The 27,240-nt window shown below is 42.7% G+C and overlaps 1 protein-coding gene across 12 annotated transcripts in view; it reads left to right on the forward strand.

Annotated features, from left to right (window-relative positions):
- The window catches only part of LOC109899286 (LIM zinc-binding domain-containing Nebulette), a 111,590-nt gene that overhangs the window by 1,372 nt on the left and 82,978 nt on the right, over positions 1–27,240 (forward strand). For all 12 annotated transcript variants that reach the window (XM_020494374.2, XM_031836281.1, XM_031836284.1 and 9 more), the window contains exon 2: positions 4,791–4,885. In XM_020494374.2, coding sequence (XP_020349963.1) covers positions 4,791–4,885 — 95 coding nt within the window. The remainder of the gene's footprint in view (positions 1–4,790; positions 4,886–27,240) is intronic.

Consider the following 27,240-nt stretch of genomic DNA (forward strand, 5'->3'; position numbering starts at 1 on the left):
TATCCAAGCAAATCTGTGGCCGAAACGCCAGTGGACAGTTGTAGCACAGGCGTATCTGCAACCAAATGCATGGCCTATTGTACAGCTCTGACGCCTGCCACATATAGAGGCATATTCTTAGTTAAATTATTTGCTCAATTTGGAATCAGCAATTACCTCAGGGCAATTCCCGGAGGAGATGGCTGCCGTTTTACGGATGCCTAACCAATTCTGCTATTGTGTGTTTTTTTTCTTATTTTGTACGTAATGTTTCTGCCCGAAAATAGCTTCTGGATATCAGAACAGTGATTACTCACCTCGTACTGGATGAAGATTTTTTCTTTAACGAGTCGGACTGGATGAAGATTTTTTCTTTAATGAGTCGGAGGCAAAGGATTTAGTTCAGACACCCAAATCATTCTCATGAAGAAGAGACAGAGATATCGGGGACATACAGTTGAAGTCGGAAGGTTACATACACCTTAGCCAATTACATTTAAACTCAGTTTTTCACAATCCCTGACATTTAATCCTAGTAAAAATTCCCTGTTTTAGGTCAGTTAGGATCACCACTTTATTTTAAGAATGTGAAATGTCAGAATAATAGTAGAGAGAATGATTTACTTCAGCTTTTATTTATTTCATCACATTCCCAGTGGGTCAGAAGTTTACATACACTCAATTAGTATTTGGTAGCATTGCCTTTAAATTGTTTAACTTGGGTCAAACATTTTGGGTAGCCTTCCACAAGCTTCCCACAATAAGTTGGGGGAAGTTTGTCCCATTCCTCCTGACAGAGCTGGTGTAACTGAGTCAGGTTTGTAGGCCTCCTGGCTCGCACACCCTTTTACAGTTCTGCCCACAAATGTTCTATAGGTTTGAGGTCAATACCTTGACTTTGTTTTCCTTAAGCCATTTTGCCACAACTTTGGAGTATGTTTGTGGTCATTGTCCATTTGGAAGACCCATTTGCGACCAAGCTTTAACTTCCTGACTGATGTCTTGAGATTTTGCGTCAATATATCCACATAATTTTCCTGCCTCGTGATGCCATCTATTTTGTGAAGTGCACCAGTCCCTCCTGCAGCAAAGCACCCCCACAACATGATGCTGCCACCCCCGTGCTTCACGGTTGGGATGGTGTTCTTCAGCTTGTAAGCGTCCCCCTTTAGCCTCCAAACATATAAACGTCACCCTTTTTCCTCCAAACATAACAATGGTTATTATGGCCAAACAGTTATATTTTTGTTTCATCAGACCAGAGGACATTTCTCCAAAAAGTACGATCTTTGTCCCCATGTGCAGTTGCAAACCGTATTCTGTCTTTTTTATGGCAGTTTTGAAGCCGTGGCTTCTTCCTTGCTGAGTGGCCTTTCAGGTTATGTCGATATAGGACTCATTTTACTGTGGATATAGATACTTTGTACCTGTTTCCTCCAGCATCTTCACAAGGTCCTTTGCTGTTGCTCTGGGATTGATTTGCACTTTTCTCACCAAAGTACGTTCATCTCTAGGAGACAGAACGTGTCTCCTTCCTGAGCGGTATGACGGCGCGTGGTCCCATGGTGTTTATACTTGCGTACTATTGTTTGTACAGATGAACGTGGTACCTTCAGGCGTTTGGAAATTGCTCCCAAAGATGACCAAACCTGTGGAGGTCCACAATTCTTTTTCTGAGGTCTTGGGCTGATTTCTTTTGAGTTTCCCATGATGTCAAGCAAAGAGGCACTGAGTTTGAAGGTAGGCCTTGAAATACATCCACAGGTACACCTCCAATTGACTCAAATTATGTCAATTAGCCTATCAGAAGCTTCTAAAGCCATGACATCATTTTCTGGAATGTTCCAAGCTGTTTAAAGGCACAGTCAACATAGTGTATATAAACTTCTGACCCACTGGAATTGTGATACAGTGAGTTATAAGTGAGATAATCTGTCTGTAAACAATTTTTGGAAAAATTACTTGTGTTTTGCACAAAGTAGATGTCCTTGTAGCTGTCTATTTACCACCACAAACCGGTGCTGGCGCTAAGACTGCACTCAATGAGCTGTATAAGGCCATAAGAAAACAGAAAATGCTCATTCAGAGGTGGCGCTCCTAGTGGTCGGGGACTTTAATGCCGGGAACTTAAATCGTTTTTCTCTAATTTCTAACAGCATGTTAAATGTGCAAGCAGAGGGGGGAAAACTCTCTAGACCACCTTTACTTCACACACAGAGTTGCGTACAAAGCTCTCCCTTGCCCTCCATTTGGCACATCTTACCATAATTTAATTTTCCTGATTCCTGCTTACAAGCCAAAACATTAAAACAGGAAGCACTAGTGACTCGCTCAATACGGAAGTGGTCAGATGATGCAGATGCTAAGCTACAGGACTGTTTTTCTAGCACAGACTGGAATATGTTCTGGGATTCTTCCGATGGCATTGAGGAGTACACCACATCAGTCACTGGCTTCATCAATAAGTGTATCAATTACGTGGTCCCCACAGTGACCATACGTACATACCCCAACCAGAAGCCATGGTTTAAAGGCAACATCTGCATTGAGCTTAAGGGTAGCGCTGCCACTTTCAAGGAGCAGGACTCTCTATGCCTTCCGACGAACCATCAAACAGGCAAAGTGACAATACAGGACTGAGATTGAATTGTACTACACCGGCTCTGACGCTCGTCGGATGTGGCAGGGCTTGCAAACTATTACAGACTACAAATGGAAGCACAGCCGCGAGCTGCCCAGTGACTCAAGCCTACCAGATCTAAATGACTTCTACACTCACTTCAAAACAAGCAAGACTGAAGCATGCATGAGAGCATCAGCTGTTCCGGACAACTGTATGATCACACTCTCCGTAGCCAATGTGAGTAAGTCCTTTAAACAGGTCAACATTCACAAGGTCGCAGGGCCAGACGAATTACCAGGACATGTACTCCAAGTATGCACTATGCACTGACCAACTGGCAAGTGCCTTCACTGACATTTTCAATCTGTCCCTGACTGAGTCTGTAATACCAACATGTTTCAAGCAGACCACCATAGTCCCTGTGCCCAAGAACACTAAGGTAACCTGACTAAATGACTACCGACCCGTAGCACTCACATATGTAGCCATGAAGTGCTTGGAAAGGCTGGCCATGGCTCACATCAAAACCTTTTTTCCCAGAAACCCTAGACCCCATCCAATTTACATACCGCCCCAAAAGATCCACAGATGATGCAATCCCTATTGCACTCCACACTGCCCTTTCCCACCAGGACAAAAGGAGCACCTACGTGAGAATGCTATTAATTGACTATAGCTCAGCTTTCAACACCATAGTGCCCTCAAAGCTCATCACTAAGCTAAGGAACCTGGGACTAAACACCTCCCTCTGCAATTGGATCCTGGACTTCCTGACGGGCCATCCCCCAGGGGGTAAGAGTAGGTACAACACATCTGCCATGCCGATCCTCAACACGGGGGCCCATCAGGGGTGCGTGCTCAGCCCCCTTCTGTACTCCCTGTTCACCCATGACTGCATGGCCAGGAACGACAACAACACCTTCATTAAGTTTGCTGACGACTCAACAGTAGCCCTGATCATCTGACAACGATGAGACAACCGGTAGGGAGGAGGTCAGAGACCTGGCCATGTAGTGCCAGGATAACAACCTCTCCCTCAACGTGATCAAGACAAAGGTAATGATTGTGGGCTACAGGAAAAGGAGAACCAAGCACGCCCCCATTCTCATCGACGGGGCTGTTGTGGAGCAGATTGAGAGCTTCAGGTTCCTTGGTGTCCACATCACCAACAAACTATCATGGTCCAAACACACTAAGACAGTCGTGAAGAGGGCACGACAAAGCCTATTCCCCCTCAGGAGATTGAAAATATTTGGCATGGGTCCTCAGATCCTCAAAAGGTTCTACAGCTGCACCGAGAGCATCCTGACTGGTTTTATCACTGCCTGGTCCGGCAACTGCTCGGCCTCCGACCACAAGGCACTACAGAGGGTAATGTGTATGGCCCATTTCATCACTGGAGCCAAGCTTCCTGCCATCCAGGACCTCTCTACCAGGCGGTGTCAGAGGAAGGCCCTAAAAATTGTCAAAGACTCCAGCCACCCTAGTCATAGACTGTTCTCTCTGCTACCGCACGACAAGCGGTACCGGAGCACCAAGTCGAAGTCCAAAAGGCTTCTTAACAGCTTTTACCCCCAAGCCATAAGACTCCTGAACAGCTAATCAATTGTCTGCCTGGACTATTTGCATTGTCCCTTTCACACACACCTTCTTTTATGCTGCTGCTTCTCTGTTTATTATCTATGCATAGTCACTTTACCTCAACCTACATGTACATATTACCTCAATTACCTTGACTAACTTGTGCCCTGCACATTGACTCTGTAGCGGTACCCCCTGTAAATATCCTCGCTACTGTTATTTTACTGCTGCTCTTTAATTCTTAATTTTTTATTTATTTTTTATGTTTATCTTTTTAAAAACTTAATAAACAATGCAGTTAAGAAAAATAATTGTTAAGGGCTTGTAAGTAAGCGTTTCACTGTAAGGTCTTCACCTGTTGTATTCGGCACATTTGATTTGTTTTGATACGGTAACCTTTGTTGAATTCAGAAACCTTTCTTATTTTCTTTTTCACTTAATTGTTTAGAATCACTTCTCTTGGTTGTGGTCATAGAAATCTGGAATATTAGTTATGTCTCGGATGCCTTTCAACTAATGAAGGCACTTATTCATTCACAATTCTCAAATTTGAGCACCAGCAGAAGGCCAAACTGAATTGAAATATAATTTGTGTTTTCCTTTCCAGAATTGGCATAAAGGATGCTTCCACTGCGAGGTGTGTAAGATGACCCTGAACATGAAGAACTACAAAGGCTACGATAAGAAGCCCTACTGCAATGCGTGAGTACATTTGTTGCTTCAATTATTTATGTGCTTTGGTTTTAGGGCTTAAGTCAGTGGTCTCAAACAGTTTTGTTGATGAAGTGGCAGAAGTAGGGTATGAGCAGTGGGCATTAATGGGCAATGCATTTATAGTGGAGGTGATTTGGAATCCCGCTCTTGTGATAAGGTGGACCTGCCTGATACTATTTCGCTCTTGGCAATGAGGATATCTTCTTGGTCTAATGTTGTTGGGCTGGTGTACGCGAGACCCAGGTTCGATTCCCACCAGTTCCACATGAACATAGAAAAAGGGAGTTGAGTCCAGATGAGAATTTCCTGACAAGACAGTGTTAGAGTACAGGAGAGGCCCATGTCTGTCCTCATCTCCAAAGCCTGGTTAATCTACTAGTAATGTCAGGCTTGTTACATCTGAAACACACTCATAACATCCAGATGTGTCTGGCAAAGCTTTCAGATGAGAAATCTGAAGTGTAGGCTGGAGACTGGCCTGATCCATAGAGCAACATGGCAAGTAGGGCCTTCTATAAGAGAGCACAACAAGTCTATTTCTGTCCCCCAGCATGAAAGCAGATGGAGGGCCAACGCTTTTGCCTGGTTTTCTGCTTTGCGTTTCTCTTTACTTCTCAGATAAACGTCCCTTGGCTTATTAGAGGCTCTTGCAGTAGCGCACAGAAGATTAATTAACGTGGACGGACACACGCACGTACATGCGTGTACACACACACACACACAGACACACAGACACACACACACACAGACACAGACACACACACACACACACACACACACACACACACACACACACACACACACACACACACACAGACACACACACACACACACACACACACAGACACACACACACACTTACAGAAGTGCAATTACTGTAATTTACATTTAAGAGCACAGGACATAATACATTATTCGTTCTATTTATACCGTGCTATTGTTGAATACTCTTTTCTGATTGGCTTGAAAGGCATTCTAGAGCGATCATTATTTCCCTATAACACACAGTGTTATAACACACAGTGTATTTACACAGTAGAATTTTATGGCTATAGTTCCTTTTTAAAAGTTTTATTTGAGCTGCTTTTGAGAGCAAAAGTCGAATTGAAAAAAGTTTTGTTATTTTCATAATAGCAAGCAAGAACTGTTTGTGTGGTGAACAAGAGCTCGTTAGAGGTAACCAAGCACATAATCAATCGGGGCTCTATGCGTTCTCTAGAAAATAATGCAACTCCATTGAAAGTCAGTTCCTCTCCGCTAGCTCATTGTGGAACACGCCTTCCACTCCGCTAGCGCGTTGTGGAACACGCCTTCCACTCCGCTAGTGCGTTGTAGAACACGCCTTCCACTCCGCTAGCGCGTTGTAGAACACGCCTTCCACTCCGCTAGCGCGTTGTGGAACACGCCTTCCACTCCGCTAGTGCGTTGTGGAGCACGCCTTCCACTCCGCTAGCGCATTGTGGAACACGCCTTCCACTCCGCTAGCCTTCCACTCCGCTAGCGCGTTGTGGAACACGCCTTCCACTCCGCTAGCGCGTTGTGGAACACGCCTTCCACTCCGCTAGCGCGTTGTGGAACACGCCTTCCACTCCGCTAGCGCGTTGTGGAACGCGCCTTCCACTCCGCTAGTGCGTTGTGGAACGCGCCTTCCACTCCGCTAGTGCGTTGTGGAACACGCCTTCCACTACGCTAGGGCGTTGTGGAACACGCCTTCCACTCCGCTAGTGCGTTGTGGAACACGCCTTCCACTCCGCTAGTGCGTTGTGGAACACGCCTTCCACTCCGCTAGGGTGTTGTGGAACACGCCTTCCACTCCGCTAGTGCGTTGTGGAACACGCCTTCCACTCCGCTAGGGTGTTGTGGAACACGCCTTCCACTCCGCTAGCACTTTGTGGAACATGACTTCCAATCCGCTAGTTGTGGAACACGCTTTCCGGGCGTTGTGGAACACGCCTTCAACTCCGCTAGCGCATTGTGGAACCCACCTTCCACGTAGTTCATTATTTTCCATAGAACACATAGCCCCTCGTTGATTATCCCTTACATAAACCACAGCTCATGTGCTTGGTTACCTCTACCGAGCTCTTGTTCAGATCTGCAGGGAAGGGGTGTGTGTAAACCCTCTTACCTGAACAAGTGTGGGTCCGTTCAAGGGTCTGATGCTAGTGTGGAAGTATAGTGCAGTATGTTGAAGAGGAACACCTCCAGCATTTCAACAACAGCATTTTAAAGTATATTTAATCTGCTGTCCTTGTGTTGTTATTGATAGGGTTTCAATGTAGCCTTCATTTGAACAATATATAAAGCATAGACACGATCTATTTTGCTGTATTATCAGCACACGCACACACACAGTAGAAATGCCCCAAAAATGTTTTCAGCAAATATCTTGTTTGTCTGTTGCATGCTGCTTCAACACATTTGTTTAGAGTAATCCCCAAGAAAAGACTGCATTATAAATGTTTACAGGAAAGCCTACCGAAACACAGCCTCTAAGTCTACAAACAGAACACACTCTGTCCTACCCTTGTCACACACCCAATAGCATTTAATTAATGGCTCCTTTGGGTGAAAATGACCTCTGACCCCTTAGGGCCATAAAACCATTTCCTCTCACTGGCTAATAGACTTGTAGAATAGGCCACCTATTTCATTATGATACTACACCTCTCCATAGCCTCTAGAAGCCCTTAGTGTTCTGACTATATTCCCTATGTGGAATTTCCCAAATTCCTTAAGTGATATTCAGTATCCCTGAAAGGAAGGTGTTCCTTAATGTGTTGGGGTGGTGCATTCTTTTAATTAAGCCCACCCCCACGGGTTCCAAACCTTGGGTCAGTTCCTCAAAGGTTCTTACAATAATCAATGTTCTTGGGACTTCTTTTTCTCTCTCTCTCTCTCTCTCTCTCTCTCTCTCTCTCTCTCTCTCTCTCTCTCTCTCTCTCTCTCTCTCTCTCTCTCTCTCTTTCTCTCTCTCTATCTCTCTCTCTGCCTCTCTCTCTCTCTCTGCCTCTATCTCACTCTGCCTCTATCTCTCTCTCTGCCTCTCTCTCTCTCTCTCTCTCTCTCACATGCTCCTCAATTGCCCCGTCTTTTTACAGTGGGAAGATGAAAGAGAAAATTGCGGAAGGATTAGAAAAGCACATTGTCAGCATTGTGCTGGGATTCAGGCCTTCCCAACATCAACATGCTCAACCCTCTTAGGATTCTGTGTGTTATTTAGTGCAATTAATTTTCAGTCCTGTGCTACCTTCATTTACACATTGGTGCAGTGTTCATCTCTCTCTTTATTGCTCTCTCTCACTCTCATGTTCGCTCTCACTCTTTTGCTTTCTCTCACCCTTTCTATGTTGCTCTCTGTTTCTCTTTCAACATTTTGGGGAAAGGAATGCTACTTAGCCTTTGACCTCCATGGTAAGCTTCTCTTCCGGAGTCTCAGGACAGAATCTACAAAGTTGCACCTCTGTGTCTATGCGCTGTATCATAAGAGAAAACAGGAAGACTTTTGGATTCTCCAGTATCTCCCTGTATACACACATATGTTGTCAGATTTTGGGTCATGATACAGTAATACAGTTGTAATAAACTCTCAAATCTTACAGATTGTGTCTTGCATTTACATTTTAGTCTTATACTGAGCGACGTACAGTCAGTCCTGGGGTGGTATGATGAATCAAGTGAGACCCTGGAGTCACTCTGTGCAGCGTTCACCTCCGCTTAAAGTGGCAATCAGCAGTAGAAACAATAACAAAGCGTACTCCCCACCCCTGTTTTGGTAAAAAGCTGAGCGATGGGGCTGGAGAAATGGAACCAATCTCAAATTCATAGACAGAGCTATGGATGCAACGACTGACCATCCATGATATAAAAATTATAGTTTTAACAATGTTTTGAGGCTATATAGTATGACAGTTAAACTAAGCTCGTGAGGCATTTCTAAGTTATGTTCTTCAAGAATCAATGGGTACATATTAGAGGTCGACCTATTATGATTTTTCAACACCGATAACGATTATTGGATGACCAAAAAAGCCAATACCGATTTAATCGGCTGATTATTTTTACTTTTATTTGTAATAATGACAATTACAACAATACTGAATGAACATTTATTTTAACTTAATATAATACATCAATAAAATCAATTTAGCCTCAAGTAAATAATGAAACATGTTCAATTTGGTTTAAATAATGCAAAAACAAAGTGTTGGAGAAGAAAGTAAATGTGCAATATGTGCTATGTAAGAAAGCTAACGTTTCAGTTCCTTGCTCAGAACATGAGAACATATGAAAGCTGGTGGTTCCTTTTAATATGAGTCTTCAATATTCCCAGGTAAGAAGTTTTAGGTTGTAGTTATTATAGGAATTATAGGACTATTTCCCTCTATACCATTTGTATTTCATTAACCTTTGACTATTGGATGTTCTTATAGGCACTTTAGTATTGTGTAACAGTATAGCTTCCATCCCTCTCCTTGCTCCTCCCTGGGCTCGAACCAGCAACACAACGATAACAGCCACCATCGAAGCACCGTTACCCATGCAGAGCAAGGGGAACAACTACTAGAAGGCTCAGAGCAAGTGACGTTTGAAACGCTATTAGCGCGCTAACTAGCTAGCCATTTCACTTCGGTTACACCAGCCTCATCTCGGGAGTTGATAGGCTTGAAGTCATAAACAGCGCAATGCTTGGCGCACAACGAAGAGCTGCTGGCAAAACGCACAAAAGTGCTGTTTGAATGAATGTTTACGTGCCTGCTTCTGCCTACCACCACTCAGTCAGATACTTAGATATTTGTATGCTTGTATGCTCAGTCAGATTATATGCAACGCAGGACACGCTAGATAATATCTAGTAATATCATCAACCATGTGTAGTTAACTAGTGATTATGATTGATTGTTTTTTATAAGATAAGTTTAATGCTACCTAGCAACTTACCTTGGCTTACTGCATTCGCGTAATAGGCAGTCTCCTTGTGGAGTGCAATGAGAGAGAGGCAGGTCGTTATTGTGTTGGACTAGTTAACTGTAAGGTTGCAAGATTGGATCCCCCGAGCTGACAAGGTGAAAATCTGTCGTTCTGCCCCTGAACAAGGCAGTTAACCCACCGTTCCTAGGCCGTCATTGAAAATAAGAATGTCTTCTTAACTGACTTGCCTAGTTAAATAAAGGTATAAAAATAATATTTTTTTAAATCGGCGCCCAAAAATACCTAATTAATCGGCCATTCTGATTCATCGGTTGACCTCTAGTACATATCATTAACTTATAAGTCCAAAAATGGATGTAACAACTGCAGATTGCCCCTTTTTGATAGACAATGCTTTGAGCTCACTGCAGGTTAAGGGAAAGCACACGGTCAATTATATGTCAGGGGAAGAGGGCATTTTTAATCTGCCATTCCTGGTTCTTTTTAAATAAACCTGTGTGACAGTGTGCCCAGTTCATCACTAATATTTAAGCTGATTACTAATATTTAACTGCTCTTGTATTGCAGTGTAGAGGAAGGCTTATAGTCAGTCATGCCATTTCCATCTTTTAAATACAATTTTCCTTCAAATATTTATATTCATATTTATTTTTCAGTTAGAATAATTAACAGTATGTTATCTGACGTCTGACAGCTCATTAGAAAGTGATGATGGAAAGATGTACCCCATTTCTGAGCCTTTCGTGTAGTGACATTTCGTAACGACTGCTATTGAAGGACTTGATAAATGCCCCAAAAGTTAAGTAGCATTTCAAATACACAAGATAAGAGGACGTTTCATTGTACTCAACACATACAGGGGTTGACAATGTTCTTTTGTCTGACAGAGACAGAGACAATGTCATTTGTCATGCAGACAAGAAATATGAGGGAAACTTATGTAACTCTCTGACTAATCTTTTATGAGATGACCCAGAACTGAAAAGCTGTGAAAAGGCATAGATCTAAAGCAGAGTATATTTTATGGAAGAAGAATGTTATGCATGAATAGTTGAAGAAACAAAAGCAAAACCATTAGTTATGTGTTGCATCAAAGCATGTCATTTGATAAGCCTCTCTGTCACAAAGGTTTACCTGCTGTCTTAACACAAAGGGTGCATCTTAAATAGTCAAATGCGCTGCATCTTCTCCTCATCTCCTTGCCTCTTCTACAGTAATATCAAAGAACGGGACAGGTGAAAGTGATTTCCAGGTCATTCAGTTCCATCGTTTTCTATATTGCTATCACCTAAACTGTCTTTTCAGATCAGTAAAGATTTCTAGTTTTATGTTTATATTGTCATTTGCACAAGTAGGGTTGAAATGCCTTTCATGCAAGTTATTTTCCGACAATGCAATAATCAATATCAATATACAGTATAGTACTATAAAATCAAGTAAAGTAGGACAAAAAAGACGAGAAATAGAAATAAGAAGAACACAAGAAAAGTAAGTAAGCTATATACAGGGTCAGTTCCAGGGTCAGTGCCAATACCATAATAAATGTTGTAGCAGGCTCAAGGGAGTGGAGTTTCCACGTCACCAAGTTCAATACAAAACATGCACCAGGAGCACAACTAGAATGCAAATAGGGAGTTTAATAGGTATTTTGGTACACTGGGGAAGAAGGGAGAATTCACCAATTACTTCCCAGTCCACACGCCGTTCTCGTTGTCCGTTCCGTTCTCCAGGGGTAATCATCACACTCGGGTCCTCAGCCAATCCGGTTCGGTGCACAAGGGGGGTAGTCCGACAGTCCAGGTCACAACATGTAATCACACAGATATTGTTCTCTCTTCTCCCACTCTTCATAAGGCACTTTGTTCTCTCCTTACTCTGCCACTTTGTGCAGGCTGCTTCCTCCTTTATCTCCAAACATTCCCTGGTTAAACCTCTCTGGGATATGTGGGACGGTAGCGTCCCACCTGGCCAAAAGCCAGTGAAAATGCAGAGTGCCAAATTCAAATAAATTACTATAAAAATCTAACTTTCATTAAATCACACATGCAAGATACCAAATTAAAGCTACACTTGTTATAAATCCAGCCAACATGTCAGATTTCAAAAAGGCTTTTTGGCGAAAGTAAATGATGCTATTATCTGAGGATAGCACCATAGTACAAAGAGAGAGAAGCATATTTCAACCCTGCAGGCGCGACACAAAACGCAGAAATAAAAATATAATTCATGCCTTACCTTTGACGAGCTTCTTTTGTTGGCACTCCGATATGTCCCATAAACATCACAAATGGTCCTTTTGTTCGATTAATTCCGTCGATATATATCTAAAATGTCTATTTATTTGGCGCGTTCCAACTTGACTACAAAATATCTCAGAAGTTAGATGTAAACTTTGCCAAAACATTTCAAACTACTTTCGTAATACAACTTTAGGTATTTGTTAACGTAAATAATAGATAACATTTAAGACGGGATGATCTGTGTTCAATACAGGAGGAAAACAAACTGTAGCTAGCTTTCTGGTCATGCGCCTCTATCTAACAGTACACTTCAAGTTACCCTCGTTCTGGATGGCCGAACTTCTTCATTACACAAAGGAAAAACCTCAACCAATTTCTAAATACTGTTGACATACAGTGGAAGCGGTAGGAACTGCAAGAAGGTCCCTTAGAAATCTGGATTCCCAATGAAAACCCATTGAAAAGAGAGTGACCTCAAAAAAAAAATCTGAATGGTTTGTCCTCGGGTTTCGCCTGCTAAATAAGTTCTGTTATACTCACAGACATGATTCAAACAGTTTTAGAAACTTCAGAGTGTTTTCTTCCAAATCTACTAATAGTATGCATATCTTATCTTCTGGGGATGAGTAGCAGGTAGTTGAATTTGGGCATGCTTTTCATCCAAAATTCCGAATGCTGTCCCCTATCCTAGAGAAGTTAACAAACCACAGCCTCGCCTTGTTGTGGCAGGAAGTCCATATAAGGCTTGGGGGTGGAGCCAGCGGGCTGCAAGATATCTCCCCTCCATAACCTCTCCCCTCACCTCTCCCTGCGATATGCCCCCCTTGGTGGCCATGGTGTGCAGGGGAATGGCTTCCGGGTACCTGTTGGCATAATCCAGATTCACCAGTATGTATTGGTGCCCTCGGTTGCTCTTGGGCAGAGGTCCCACCAGGTCCATTGCGATCCTGCTGAAAGGAACTTTAATAATGGATAGGGAAATTAAGGGACTGTGAAATGGGGTTTTAGAGTCACCCGCTGGCACTCTGGGCAGTAGAAGTATTCTTCTACTGCTTTCTTCACCCCTGGCCAGTAAAATTGTGCAAAGGGACGGGGAACCAACAACAACTCCAGACATTCGTCATTCTTCTCCACGGCCTGATATAGCAACTTCTTCTTTATAGAGAAATGGGCATAGGTTATTTGACTTACCCCCTCCACAGGCTTTCCGTCCACTACGGTCACTTGCTGGAGAGTGCTGGCTAAATTGGGATCCTCCAGTTGGGCCGTGCCAAACCGGCCCGCTAGAGAGGCGGGTCTGGTGCCACCTCATGGTCCATTGGGAACATGTCTTCCAGACTCGCCACCTCTCCCTCCAGTCTGGCTTCAGAGTCCCCCTCCATGAGGGGAATGGTTGATGCCTACGGGTCCACTTCCTGGAATCCACACATCCGGAATCCCTCTTTCTGGTGTCCCTCCCACTTCTCCGGCTTCCTCCTCCCTTCTGGTTCCCTCCGTTCCCCACATCTCCGGACATACTGGTCCACAGTTGGCGGAACATCAGGAAATCCCTTCCGATAAGGACCGGCACAGGCAAGTTTGGGACAACTCCCACTGTTCCCGTGTGTTGTCCCTTTGTGGTCTGTAGGTGGAGGAGTATGGTAAGGTAGTCCTTGGTCTCACCATGTATGCACGTGATGGCCACAGTGTCAGTCAGGTTCGGGGACTGGGCGAAGTCAGGTCGGTTCAGGGTCACCATACTCCTTGAGTCCAAAAGTGCCATGGTTTCCTTTCAAATGGCTCTTACAGAGGTGACCGGGGAAGAACCACTCTCCTCAGCCCAGCATGACATCAGTAAGCCACAGGGACGCCCGGTGGCTACCTCACTGGCAAAGGATGAAGGCACGCCACACTCGTAGCTCTTCCTGCTGTCCAGGTTCAAGAAGAGGTGTCATCTCGAGGAGCTAGCTGTTTGCATCCCCCCATCCTTGGCTGGGGTCCCCGCGTGGTCCTCCTTCCTTTCACACCGCCTGATATAGAGGTCGTGGATGGCAGGGAGCTCGGGCCCAGAGATGTACTGGGCTGTCTGCATCACCCTCTGTAGCGCCATATGATCGAGGGCGGTGCATTTGACACACCAAGCAGTGATGCAGCCAGTCAAGATGCTTTCAATGGTGCAGCTGTAGAACTTTTTGAGGATATATAGTTCCATGTCAAATCTTTTCAACCTCTTGAGGGGGAAGAGGCGCTGTAGCACCCTCTTCACGACTGCGTGCATGTGTGTGGAGCATTTTAAGTTCTTAGTAATTTTGATGTAGAGGAACTTGAAGCTTTTGACCCGGGCCACTTTGGCTCCATCGATGTGGATGGAGGTGTGCTTATCCCCCCTTTTCTGTAGTCCATAATCAACTCCTTGGTCTTACTGACATTGAGGAAGAGGTGGTTGTCCTTGCACCACACTGCCAGGTCACTGACCTCCTCCCCATAGGCTGTCTCATCTTCTCCGGTAATTAGGCCTACCACCATCGTGTCGTCAGCAAACTTGATGATGGTGTTGGAGTCGTGCGTGCCCACACAGTCGTGGGTGAACAGGAGGGGAGGGCCTCTCGAGTACAGGAGGAGAGGGCCTCCCGAGTGGCACAGCGGTCTAAAGCACTGTGTCACAGCCGGCCGTGACCGAGAGACCCATGAGGCGGCGCACAATTGGCCCAGGGTCATCTGGTTTAGGGGAGGGTTTGGCCGGCCGGGATGTCCTTGTCCCATCGTGCTCTAGTGACTCCTTGTGGCGGGCCGGGCTCCTGCAAGCTGACTGCGGTCACAAGTTGTACGGCGTTTCCTCCGACACATTGGTGCAGCTGGCTTCCGGGTTGTGCAAGCAGTGTGTCAAGAAGCAGTGCGACCTTCGCCTCTCCCGAGTTCCCATACGTGAGTTGCAGTGATGGGACAAGACTGTAACTATCAATTGGATATCACGAAATTGGGGAGAAAAAGGGGTAAAAGTACAAAAAATATAAAAGGAGTACAGGATGGGACTAAGCACACACCCCGGTAGGGCCACCATGTTGAGAGTCAGAGTGGCTGAGGTGTTGTTGTCCACCCTCACCACCTGGGATCGGCCTGTCAGGAAGTCCAGGATCCAGTTGCAGAGGGAGGTGTTCAGTCCCAGGGTCCCAAGCTCGGTGTTGAGCTGTAGTGTTACATGGGGGTAGTCTTAGAGTTCTTGGGAACAAAGACCTTGCGAGTGTCTGCCTCGGAAAGCGAGATCACCCAGTCCTCTGGGTTGGCGGGGGGGCCCCATGTACAGCTCAGTGTTGTTTTTGTTGAATGGTGCATAAAATATTGAAATAGTGTTGGGCAGATCATGGCTGGCTCTTCCTTTGTAATCCGTAATGGATTGTAGCCCCTGCCAAATGTGGCGGGCGTTGGAGCCTGTGTAATAGGATTCCACCTCGTTCCTATAGTGTCCTTTTGCTTTTTTGATGGCTCTGCAGAGTTATTAGCAGTACTTCTTGTACTTGTTCATGTCTTCAGTCGTAGCCTCAGAGTTGTCTGCGACAGCCCTGTGTGTGGTTGCCCTGTCCTTTAGTTTAGCACCAACCTCTGTGTCAATCCAGGGCTTTTGATTAGGAATGCTGAGATCCTTCTCTGTGGGGACAACGTCGGCAATGCATTTCTTAATGAAGCCGGTGACGGAGGTCCCGGAACATATTCCAGTCAGTGCTAGCAAGCAGTCTTGTAGCATAGCCTCTGATTCTGAGGACCATTTCTTTATTGAGCTTGAAGCTTCTGCTTGACTTTATATATGGTACTTTCAATGTGATGGGCTTTAACCATTGGTGTAAAGTACTTTAAAGTACTACTTAGGTAGTTTTTTGGGGTATTGGTACTTCACTTTTCATATATTTTTGACAACTTTTACTTCACTACGTTCCTAAAGAAAATATTGTACTTTTTACTCCATACTTTTTACTCCATACATTTTCCTTGACACCCAAAGTACTCGTTACATTTTGAATGCTTAGCAGGACAGGAAAATGGTACAATTCACACGCTTATCAAGAGAACATCCCTGGTCATCCCTACTGCCACTGATCTGGCAGACTCACAAAACACACAATTCATTTGGAAATGTTGTCCTGGCCATCCATAAATAAAATAAAAAACAAGAAAATGGTGCTGTCTGGTTTGCTTAATATAAGGAATTTGAAATGATTTGTGTTTTTACTTTTGATACTTAAGAATGTTTTAGCAATTACATATACTTTTGATACTTAAGTATATTTAAAACCAAAGACTTTTACTCAAGTAGTATTTTACTGGGTGACTTTCACTTTTACTTGACTCATTTTCTATGAACTATTAAGGTATCTTTACTTATGTATGGGTACATTTTCCACCACTGGCTTTAACATTGCAGCTTGTTTCTGATGGGAAACGTTGGTTAATTTAATGTTGTGATCTCCAGGCTAAATTTTTCAGTAAGGAAAATCAAGTTTGACATTTCTAAGTGGAAATTTCAAACTTCATAAGCCTTTTTGAATCTCTACATCTGTAGTGCAGATCTGAATATAAGATTTGGCCAAGAATGTCTAAGCTAATGTCAGGTCATCATCCTTACCGGCTGCTCAGGTAGACCTAGTGGTGTAATTTAGAATAAGACTGCTCATGGAGGCCTATATGAATAAATGAAATCCTCCTCTGTGGCTTTCAAAGGAGAACAGAGACAATCATATATACAATGTGGAATGTTAAATTCCATCATATAGAAAGTATATAGAATAGCATTTTTTGGTCAAATTATTCTGTTAATATAATAGCTAAGGTGCTTTTCAATGATGAGGATGCAGCCTTAATAGCAAATGACACCAATTTATTTGACCAATTTAATTTGACCCTTGCATTATGCTTATAAGGCTTAAAAGAGATTTCTCATGTAATTCCCATCAGTGTTATTGCTAAGTGATAAGAACCCTGCTTGGAGCCTCTCTCTCTCTCTCTCTCACTCACTCACTCACTCACTCACTCACTCACTCACTCACTCACTCACTCACTCACTCACTCACTCACTCACTCACTCACTCACTCACTCACTCACTCTCTCTACAACTGCTGAGGTTGTGTTGTGCTTTAAGGGAAAGGATCTACTCAGCCAGCACCAAGGGCAAAATGGATTATTCAGTGAATGTCTTAGTTTTAACGTCTTATCGCTGAGTTAAAAAAAAGCCCAAAACAGCTTTTAATCACCTCGACAGCCGTGTAGACGATAATAGATCTCCCTGGCTCTCTAAAACTTTTCCGTAAAGTAAGTTTCTTAAACTGTTTTTAAATTTTTTAAATTTTTTAATTATTATTTGATTATTTGTTTTTTGGGGGGTTAGATCAGCTTTAATATTGCACATATTGTGGCTTCCATCAATGTAATTGCCGATCTAATTTCCTTTTGTAAATATATATTTGAATACATTTTCCTTTATTATTTTCCCCTAACCCTATCACCCCTCCCCTAATTTGAGTAAACTAATGGACAACAACACTTCGACTTCTTTCTTTTGTTTTTAGTCCCATCCTTCAGCTTCACTCAACCCCTCCCATCTATCTCTAAACACCATCCAGTTTTGATTTCTATTTGCCATATATTTTTCTTTTTGATTTACTCTACCTGGTTTGCCTCAAGAAGAGTGAAAATAGTCAATCCGGGCAGCCTAAGAAAATATTTGTTTTAAGGATTTTGAAAAACAACATAATATGGCTTCTCCAAATGCACCATAGGTTCTCATTAAATCTGTGGGAATATATGTTTTATGTACTGGCCATAAACAAAGTCTATCGATAAGAGTATATCCAGTTGCGATTTTAACATGTAAATCTAGGTGGGGCAAAAAAAAAAAATAATGTGGAATGCATGCCAGCAAAGACACGACACAACACGAAACAATACATCAATTGCACTATACCACTGCTACACCTGGCTATCAGCAGAGCCTTGTCATGTGCCGTTCTTAGTGTTCTCCCTGTAGACCAAGTCAGAACCGTCAGATAAATAACGATGGCATATAAGCAGACAATGAAAGTTCTTACAATATTCAATGATTACATTTCTCTAAAACTGGTTATACTGTATGCTACATGTGCACCACCAAGTCAGAACAGTAGGCAAAATTAAGAGGAGAAAATAGACCAAATTATTAGTGTGAGACACTATACAACATACACATTTATGCAGCTGTATACAAGACATTTTTGGACTCACCTTGTTGTGCTGTGCTCACTTGAATAGGAAGGTGGTGCAGCAGTCCTTCGTGGGCAAATTTTGTCATCAAACTTTGTCATCAAAGTCTGTCATTCTCTGGATTTATGGTGCTTTCAAGACAACTGGGAACTCAGAAGAAAAAAAAGGTTGAATCATGATGACGTCAGTGATTTTCAGGTCGTAGCTCTCGAAAGAGGCCCGAGTTCCCGATTTACAATTCCGAGTTGGATGAAAGTTCAAAAGGTTGTCTTGAACACACTAAAGTCAGATTATTTTGTTCCGAGTCAACAGTTGTTTTGAGCACGGCACAGATCATGCTTCATTGACGGGCATTGGTCAATGTTGAATGTTTATAATTTTAAACTAGGAAAAGAGACCCTTAATCTTAGACTTGGGACCACACAGCCACTCCACTGAATAGCAGGCTAATGATTGCTTTGCAATGCTTGCAGTTAACCACAGATTCCTTCCAAACCACTCTTTGTTGAATTTGCGATTTACAACTGGTTGTGTAATGTTTATGGCCGATGAGCAACGATACGCATTATTTCTCTTCATATGACAAGGATTAAAAAGGATTTGACAGTAGATTGTCGTCTTGATTCATGATGACTGCTAGCTAAGATTTTGAAAATATGATGTTGACATGATCAGTCCAATCAAAGCTACTGTCGATATAACGTGATTTGACGTCATTTTATCTGTGGCCAATGACCTTGAGCCTTCCTGGATGGGCACTTCTAATGTAACTCTATGGCAGCACCCATGGGGCTTGAATTTTCGAGCTCAACACTTAGACTTGACGGTGACGTATTGTCCCCATCAGTGTCAGAACACTGAGCCAATCACGGCGCAACGCACCATATTTTCTGCTGGCTTGCCCCACCACCACAGAAAGCATTGAGCTAGGCTGAAACACCTGCATTTTGGAGCTGCCCTACTCAAGAAAACAATAAAGATGCCATGTATGTGTCGTGTCTTTGGCTATCCCGGATTAAGTGATATGACATGCTATTCTATAAAATAATTTCTCCGTAATTAATATTACATGATTGAGCTAATCATGTAAATGTAATTAACTAGAGAGTCCACAAAAACAAAACCACAAAATAATATTTATAGAGCTGTTATCTTCCGAAATAAACTCTTAAAAACCTAGTAATATTTTACATCAATAGAAGTCAATATTAATCGTCACCTTAATTCAGTCTCATCTGAAAGTTGTAAATTCTCGGTTATCTTCACGAACCCTGGCTAACAAGTTGAACCAGCAATACAAAATTGGGTTTAATTATTTATTTACTAAATACCTAACTAATCACACAGAATTACATATACAAAGAATGAACCATATCTTGATTACAAATATGACAGCTTGTTACGCAAAAGAAAAGGGGCTGGGTTTGAGTGAAAGAGCGGGAAGACTGAGGAACAAAGAGCAAAGCTGTGCTATCGTAAATACAATATCTTATGCATTCTAAATTACCGCCCATTTGGAAAAGGAAAATGCAATAAATATTTACTCTGAGCTGCGCTTCAGTAGGTTGGTGGTAGATGGAAGGTCGTGTTGCCAACCGAGTCCTTTGAAGAATGTATCTGCTGGTAAATTGAATACGTTGTAGTAACGTCGTTGTGTGGTAGACGGGATACTCTGCCTGTTCCTTCCTAACCTGCGTTTGCAGCTACTGTTGCTAACTCAACAGCTAGGAGGCATCACTTCTGTGGTGAATAAGAGTTCAAAGTTCATACCATTCGCAACCAAAGCTTACGCTGATGTTGGCTTCGTTCTGTAGTTATTATCTGAACCATTCTGACATCGGACCGTCGTCCTCACATCCTCGGAACAGGAGGTTATATTGTCGTCAAGGCTTTATAAAGGAAGGGAGAGGAGGGCGTGTTTGAAAAGTTTTATAGCCCATGTCCCTTCACAGGGGCAGGCCACTGATTGAGCAGAGCCCTACCTTATGAAAACCCAAATCTCACATTTTATATGTGACACGTATTAATGCCAAAATAACATGCAATACAGGCTCTGCTAAAAATGTGGGGCTCAAAACAGAATGCCCTGAAAGACATGTTGCCACTGAGTATATCTGTAAAGATATTTAAGTGTATGTTCATACCCGAATGAAGGCTCTTTAACTGACAGCTCAGTCATATACTGTAAATACACAGCAAGGAGAAACTAGTGTATGCGACTTTCTTCTTCTTCATTTGTATAAGTGAAGGTTCTGAGATCTGCCTGTTTTTGGGGTCACTACCGGGATGAGAGGCTGTTGTAGAACATATGGACTAGCACAGAGTATAGCTCCAGAACAGGCCTGTTGTGGGGAATTGGCCCCCGGGGTGGACATGTGCCCCACCATTTACACAGACAGGGGGAGATACACAGTCTGACACTGGTGCCATGGATCCACCCTGATTTGGGACATTTTTGGCTGTAAACCTGAGGTAAGATAATAAATGTTAAGTGTAATATACAGTCTACAGAGAGGCTGAAACATAACTAAGGTCCATTATATTATGGCTCCTACTGTATAAAGTACAATCACAGCAGACAATGTAGAGTTGTTTCACAATACAGTGTTTTCAAGAGTAAGCCTGCACTCCTGCTTGGTGAAATACCACACAGGTAGTGTAACAGGGCAGGAAGAATACTCGCTGTAGTGTCCATGTTTTTGGGTGGCAGTTAGGAACATGGCTGCCAGTTTAAAAGTCCAGACAATGCTATTCTTTCGATACTTTGTGCAGCAACCTGTATAACAACACTTGGAGCTGACCCTATGTTTATTTCCCCTTGGCTAAGCATCACACAACTGACGAGAAGGGTTCGCTTGTGAAAAGAGTACAAAGAGACCATCTTGTACGGATGGATTTACCTGGACTAGACGACACGTCCTTGGAAGGTTTGATTTCAGCTGCTAGAAGTCACACAGTTTTATCAACACCTCTCCCATCAGGTGCCTATAGAGGGTGACTGGTCAGTGGAAAAATGACATGGCATTTTGAATGATGAATGTGAAAGTCATATGCCATACATGGGAGATAACAGCATTAGGATTGAAATAAGTTCTCTCAGCATGCATTCACAGAACCGCCAAGAGAGGGAGAACACCAGATTCAGCCTGTCGGTGATAATTCACTCAGCATTGTTTAACAAGTTATGGACAGTGGTGTCGTGGACATGCATTTGTCTTTGTGTTTGTTCAAAAAAAGAACATTGATGGGGATGGTCGTCTGTGGCTCCCTCTGTTATATCCCACCAGGCCAAGGTAACAGGAAGTTGGAACCCCCACCAACCCCCGCCGCCGGACATCAAAGCAACATTTTTTTCTCTCTCGCTCAGGAAACCAAACCAAAACAGTGCAGAATAGGACCAACCTAGTGCTACTGCAGACTGGGAGGGTCACCCACAGACAGCATTCTAATGCCACAGTAACATTTAAACAATGCCCTCCACATCGGTCCTCACAATACGCCAGAGTCAGAGCATTGTAAATCTCTGCCGTTTCACCCGAATAATAAGCAAACTTTCGATGTGAACAGGATGTCTCTGAGTGTATTATTGGAAACGGTGTCTGAAAGGACACGAGGGGTTATATTTAGGTCTGACAGGCATGTGAGAACAAAATGCTTCAGTCATGTAAATCAAGCAGTTTGGGATCGGTTTCTGTCTTACCAGGGGGATGCAAAGACCCATTTAGCATTTTGTAATTTACTCAGTGCTGTTTTTATTTATTTATTCACCAGGGGTTATGAGCGCACACTCACGCAAAGCCTTGAAGTAGAAATTGATAACATTATCAAAAGGAAGTGGTGCGTTGTGTAATTAGCTATAACACTTATCCAGTGCCAATTATCAACGAGAGTAATGCATTGTTAGATTACGACAGAGAGCAATGCATTGTTAGATCACGACAGAGAGCAAGGCATTGTTAGATTACGACAGAGAGCAACGCATTGTTAGATCACGACAGAGAGCAAGGCATTGTTAGATTACGACAGAGAGCAATGCATTGTTAGATCACGACAGAGAGTAATGCATTGTTAGATTATGACAGAGAGCAATGCATTGTTAGATCACAACAGAGAGTAATGCATTGTTAGATCACTACAGAGAGTAATCATGTTGGAGATGAGAAATATGCACATTGCTAAAGGTCAAATGTCAAAATGCACATTGTTGGGTCCTCTTTAGCTACGTTAGTTTTGCTTTTCATCAGTAATGGGGTTCCATTTGGCAGTATCCTCTGCTCCTTGTCTCCTTCCATCCATCTACTGTACATTGATATTTAAAGGTACAATAGGCTGAAATCACTCCGCTATTTCCTGGTTGCTAAAATTAAAATGGCTCGCATTTCTACATGAATTTGGTAGGGTCACCCAAAAAGCTGCCTACTGCTCCTTTAAGAACTGGACAAGTGAAAATCTAAAATCTCTTTCTATCAGTAATTTGATGAAGCAGAAGAAAGAGGAGATATGGAAAGAGGAAGACACCTTAGACAATTGAGAGATGCAAACCCAAGGTGTTGTGTTCGAGGCAGAGGTAGATGGGTTGCCAGATTTGTTTACAGTGAGTAGCAAGCTGATTCATGACTGAAGCTTGGTATCCCATAGACTCTCCTCACATATTCATCCAAAACACAGAGAGAGAGAGGCGAGTAAATGAGCCATCCTTGATAGATGGATGACCTGGAGACAGAGGGAAAGACAGACAGTGAGAGAGAGAGAGAGAGAGAGAGAGAGAGAGAGAGAGAGAGAAAGGGGGGGTGAGCTGTACCGATGTCAACAACAGCACTCCACATTGACCCTGACTCTTCTAATTAGACCACGCACACCTGGTTGGCAGCCATGTTTTTCTGCCCTGCTGAGAGAAGAAAAAATGTTATTGTGTGTGCAGAGGTACAAGAGAGACTTACAAGACCCACCCCAATCCACTCCACCCCTTCCCTGCCTAATAAACTTGTTTCTAAAATAGTCCCATTCAGCATACACACCAGTGAATTCTCAGGGTTGAAAGAGACGTGTATGTGTGAGCCGTTGCTACGGGAGACCATTTTCATCCCAATCATTCGTCACTTAGTGTTCATTTGAAAGTATACTTTAGTTCTACAGCGACTACCCACTGTGCACAGATGTCAAATCAACTTCTATTCCACGTTGGTGCAACGTAATTTTATTTAAATGACGTGGAAACAACGTTGATTCAGTGTGTACCCAGTGGGTATGCACAATGGCAATCAACCATTGGTGACCCATCATTCAGGAAAATAATGAAGATAAATTATAACTAAAATGTATCGGTGCTCATCGGCCATTGGACATAAACATTACACAACAAGTTGGAAATCGCAAATTCAACAATGAGTGGTTTGGAAGGAATCAATCAAGCAATCACTAGCCTGCTATTCAGTGAAGTGGGTGTGTGGTCCCAAGTCTGGGTTTAAGGGTCTCTTTTCCAAGCTTAAAATAATAAACATCTAGCATGACTTCAGCCGTGCTCAAAACAACTGGAAACTCGGAACTGGGAAATCTGACTTCAGTGAGTTCAAGACAACTGGGAACTCGGGGAAAAATGAGCCCTGACTGGGAAAATATGTTTTGAACGGTCATCCAACTCAGAATTGCAAGTTGGCAATTCGGGCCTCTTTCCAGAGCTACAACCTGAAGATCACTGATGGCATCATTATTTTTTTTTATTTTTTTGGAGTTCCCAGTTGTCTTGAAAGCACCATAAATCCAGAGAATGCCAGACTTTGTTGACAAAATTTGATGACACAATTTGCAGACGAAGGACCGCCGCACCACCTTCCTGTTCAAGTGAGCACAGCACAACAAGTCCAAAAATGTATTGTATTCTGCTGCATAAATTATGTAATATGCCAGGGAAATATGTATACTGTAGCTAAGAAAGTAATACTAAGTCTATGTTTTGTAGTAAGCTGTTAGTAGCCCATGTGCCTCACCCTAATAATTTGGTACCTTTTCCCCTCTTAATTTCACCTACTGTTCTGACTTGGTGGTCCACATGTAGCCTATAGCCTGTTTTAGAGAAATGTAATCATTGAATATTGGAAGAGCATTCATTGTCTGCTTGTATGCCCTCTTTATTTATCCTACATTTCTGACTTGGTGTACAGAGAGAACACAGTAAGAACGGCCCATATTCTGAATTCTGTCGCTGTACATTTCAAAGGTGCTGAACAAATAGTTACAGTTGAAGTTTACATACACTTAGGTTGGAGTCATTAAAACACGTTATTCAACCACTCCAAAAATGTCTTGTTAACAAACTATAGTTTTGGCAAGTCGGTTAGGACATCTACTTTGTGCATGACACAAGTAATTTTTCCAACAATTGTTTACAGACAGATTATTTCACTTATAATTCACTGTATCACAATTCTGTATCACAAGGCTACCCAAAACGTTTAACCCAAGTTAAACTATTTAAAGGAAATGCTACCAAATACAAATTGAGTATATGTTAACTTCGGACCCACTAGGAATGTGATGAAAGAAATCAAAGCTGAAATAAATCATTCTCTCAACTATTATTCTGACATTTCACATTCTTAAACTAAAGTGTTGATCCTAACTGACCTAAAACAGGGATTTTTTACTAGGATTAAATGTCTTCAATTGTGAGTTTAAATGTATTTGGCTAAGGTGTATGTAAACTTCCGACTTCAATATTATATTGACTATGTCCATCCTAGCGAAATTACGGATTCCCTCTTATCCGCTCGTCGTCCCCTTATGCCATAGTTTGTACATCTCAATTGTCAGTAGAAACCACATTTGTTTAAGCAAGTCTGCCATATCAGCTATGTTTTTTTAAAGGCAGTAAATGAGGCTGAATTAACTGTTTCGCTGCCAGACAAGGTTCCACTGATAGCCAGGTGTAGCAGTGGTAAGGTGTTTGGACTACTGTTGGGACAGCTTTATGTAGGCCCTAACAGTTTGTTGGTGCAATTAATGTATTGTTTAGTGTTGTGTCGTGGCTTTGCTGGCATGCATCAAAAACAATATATTTTTTAAATTTTGCCCCACCAAGATTTACACGCTAAAATCACCACTGCAATCAACTATCTGTATGCCTCTTCATACAATTTTACATCTGGGCCATTAACTGGGTTGGTAAGCAACCATGGTAATAATCTCCTCTTTGAGGCCAGTTTTGCCAGTTTTGCTTCCGCTGTCAGGATTATCAATCGATCACATTAAACACTAAGTACCATCCAACCCAGCTTTTAAAACCATAAATAAGAGCTTGGGCATAATGACATGTTAATGCCTTGTTGGCTTCCACATCTTCCCTTGTGGATAAGCAATATGCAGTGCATTTGGAAAGTATTCAGACCCCTTCACTTTTTCCACATTTTGTTACGTTACAGCCTTATTCTAAAATGGATTCAATTGTTTTTGTCCCTCATCAAATCTTCAGACAATACCCCATAATGACAAAGAAAAAACATCTCCACAGAGGAACTCTGGAGATCTGCCAGAGAAACCATCGGGTTCTTGGTCACCTCCCTGACCAAGCCCATTCTCCCCCGATTGCTCAGTTTGGCCGAGGGCCAGCTCTAGGAAGAGTCTTGGTGGTTCCAAACTTCTTCCATTTAAGAATGATGGAGGCCACTATGTTCTTGGGGATCTTCAATGCTGCAGACATTTTTTGGTACCCTTCCCCAGATCTGTGCCTCGATACAATCATCTCTCGGAGCTCTATGGACAAATACTTCGACCTCGTGGTTTTTGCTCTGACATGCACTGGTAACTGTGTGACCTTTCCAAATCATGTCCAATCAATTTAATTTACCACAGGTGGACTCCCATCAAGTTTTAGAAACATCTCATGGATGATCAATGGACACAGGATGCACCTGAGATCAATTTTGAGTCTCATAGCAAAGGGTCTGAATAGTTACAGTTGATGTCGGAAGTTTACATACACTTAGCTTGGAGTCATTAAAACTCCTTTTTCAACCACTCCACACATTTCTTGTTAACAAACTATAGTTTTGGCAAGTTGGTTAGGACATCTACTTTGTGCATGACACAAGTAATTTTTCCAACAATTGTTTACAGACAGATTATTTCACTTATAATTCACTGTATCACAATTCCAGTGGGTCAGATGTTTACATACACTAAGTTGACTGTGCCTTTAAACAGCTTGTAAAATTCCAGAAAATTATGTCATGCTTTAGAAACTTCTGAAGGGCTAATTGACATAATTTGAGTCAATAGGAGGTATACCTGTGGATGTATTTCAAGGCCTACCTTCAAACTCAGTGCCTCTTTGCTTGACATCATTGTGAAATGAAATCAGCCACGACCTCCACGTGTAGACATCCACGTCTGGTTCATCCTTGGGAGCAATTTCCACACGCCTGAAGGTACCACGTTCATCTGTACAAACAATAGTACACAAGTATAAACTCTATGGGACCACGCAGCCGTCATACCACTCAGGAAGGAGACGTGTTCTGTCTCCTAGAGATGAACGTACTTTGGTGCGAAAGGTGCAAATCCATCCCAGAACAACAGCAAAGGACATTGTGAAGATGCTGGAGGAAACAGGTACAAAAGTATCTATATCCACAGTAAAACGAGTCCTGTATCAACATAACCTGAAAGGCCACTCAGCAAGGAAGACGCCACTGCTCCAAAACCACCAATAAAAAGCCAGACTACGGTTTGCAACTGCACATGGGGACAAAGATCATATTTTTTGGAGAAATGTCCTCTGATCTGATGAAACAAAAATAGAACTGTTTGGTCATAATGACCATCGTTTGGAGGAAAAAGGGGGAGGCTTGCAAGCCGAAGAACACCATCCCTACCCTGAAACAAAGGGGGTGGCAGCATCATCATGTGGGAGTGCTTTGCTGCAGGAAAGACTGGTGCACTTCACAAAATAGATGGCATCATGAGGG

Source organism: Oncorhynchus kisutch, linkage group LG11 (assembly GCF_002021735.2).
Source record: "Oncorhynchus kisutch isolate 150728-3 linkage group LG11, Okis_V2, whole genome shotgun sequence".
NCBI lineage: Eukaryota > Metazoa > Chordata > Actinopteri > Salmoniformes > Salmonidae > Oncorhynchus > Oncorhynchus kisutch.